Source organism: Orycteropus afer, unplaced genomic scaffold (genome assembly GCF_000298275.1).
Source record: "Orycteropus afer afer isolate SDZICR_OR568_19922 unplaced genomic scaffold, OryAfe1.0 scaffold00013, whole genome shotgun sequence".
NCBI lineage: Eukaryota > Metazoa > Chordata > Mammalia > Tubulidentata > Orycteropodidae > Orycteropus > Orycteropus afer.
In genome coordinates, this window is record NW_006921600.1 from 21698857 (window position 1) to 21700546 (window position 1690).

The 1690-nt window shown below is 39.8% G+C and overlaps 1 protein-coding gene across 1 annotated transcript in view; it reads right to left on the bottom strand.

Moving 5' to 3' along the window:
- SRGAP2 (SLIT-ROBO Rho GTPase activating protein 2) overlaps positions 1-1690 on the bottom strand; it is a 351569-nt gene that overhangs the window by 167354 nt on the left and 182525 nt on the right. The window contains exon 3 of the mRNA XM_042782562.1: positions 897-1059. Coding sequence (XP_042638496.1) covers positions 897-1059 — 163 coding nt within the window. The remainder of the gene's footprint in view (positions 1-896; positions 1060-1690) is intronic.

Consider the following 1690-nt stretch of genomic DNA (forward strand, 5'->3'; position numbering starts at 1 on the left):
GGTTCAAATCCACCAGCCACTCCTCGGAAGGAAGGTTGGGCAATCTACTTCTATAGTGATACTGCCTCAGAAACCCAAGGAGGGGTTGCTGTGAGTCGGATCCGATTCGACGGCAATGGTATCCTCTTTCTACCTCTAACTCATGAGAAGATTATTTGCCTTCTGAATAGTCATGTGGGGATGTCAGATCTTGAATGTTAGACATAATATATCATGTACAATTGTTGGGAGACTTTGCTACCATTTGTTACCAAATGTTAAGAATAAATAATTTCACCAAAGAGCTCAAGGTGAGAGAGTTTAGGAAACAGGTTCCTGGATCTCGAGGAGGTTGGTTCTACCACTAACAGATAAGATGGATTAGGCAGAAATTCCTGAAGATTATTACAACTTTTGAGTTTTTCCTTGGTTAAATTACTCAACCTTCACCCAAGAAACTGTGATAAACTACTGAACCCAGAAAGAATAATCAAGTTCTTGAGTCTACTTTGGCCAAGATGAGAACCTATAAAGGGAACTGAACCAGAAACATGCATGAACTTGCTAAATAAACTGGAAGAAAACATGAAATGACATTGAAGGCCCCTGAATCTCAATAGCTTCCCATTTCACTTGACTGAAACCCACCAGTCATTATTAATATATGCAGATTATGAATTATGCTGCCAGCCCTGAGGTTGTTTCTTGCAAATAGTCCTTTTCCCAGAGCTCCTATTAATTAAGCTCAAAAAGGAAGAAATGAGTGCTAATTCATTTATTCTTCTCCATGAGTATGTGGTGAGGAATGACCAGGCTGAACATCTTTTAAATGAACTAATAAAATATCCTTTCTCTTATTTACAAGCTTATTTCATTGTTCCACCCAAGAAGCTCTGCCTAGGAATATGTATATATACCTTTTTAAAGAGTCTTCCTGAGTCCTCGCTGACTTGGACAAATCGAGGAATGATATTATTCAGGTAGATGTCACTTAGGGTGGTGTGATCCCGGCTCTCGCGCTTCACCTGGTTTAAGAGGAGATTCCAGCAGTTGACAGGAGAGAGAACATTCTGATCCTTCCTGCAAGAAAACAGAGAAGAAAAGAAAAAAAATAAAATCAATGTTGCTAAGTAGTGACGGCCAACATCTATGACAACAGTCTACATCACAAAATCTTAGTAATGAAAACCAAACCAGAAATGAGGAGACCTGGCCTGAGGTCAGCGTCTCCAGTTTTATCCTTCTCTAAAAACTCATTGGAGAAAATAAAAATAACGAGAAGAAAAAGAGGGAGAGGAGGAAACAGAGGGGAAGAGAAGGAGAAGCCAGAGTATCTGTTGAGCATCTATCATGTTCTAGGAACTTGCTGAATGCTTTATATGCATAATCTCATCAAAGCTCCATCACTTTGTCATAAGAAATGAACAACCATTATCCCTATTTTACTCATTAGAAAACTGGAGCTCAGAGAGGTTGTCACTTGCCCTGAGTTAGTAAGAAAGAGTCAGAGACTTGAACCACAGTTCTGTGTTGTCCAACTACAACTGGTCTAGGCTGTCTGATTCCAGAGTCAATAACCTTACTCACTAAGTAATTTGGTTTGTCTCTAGAGACAATATTATTAGAGATGCTGCAAAAATGGCGAGGAGGCCACATGTTCTGACCTCCTCTAATCTCACAAGAGGAAGACAGCAGTAACCCAAGGCCTATT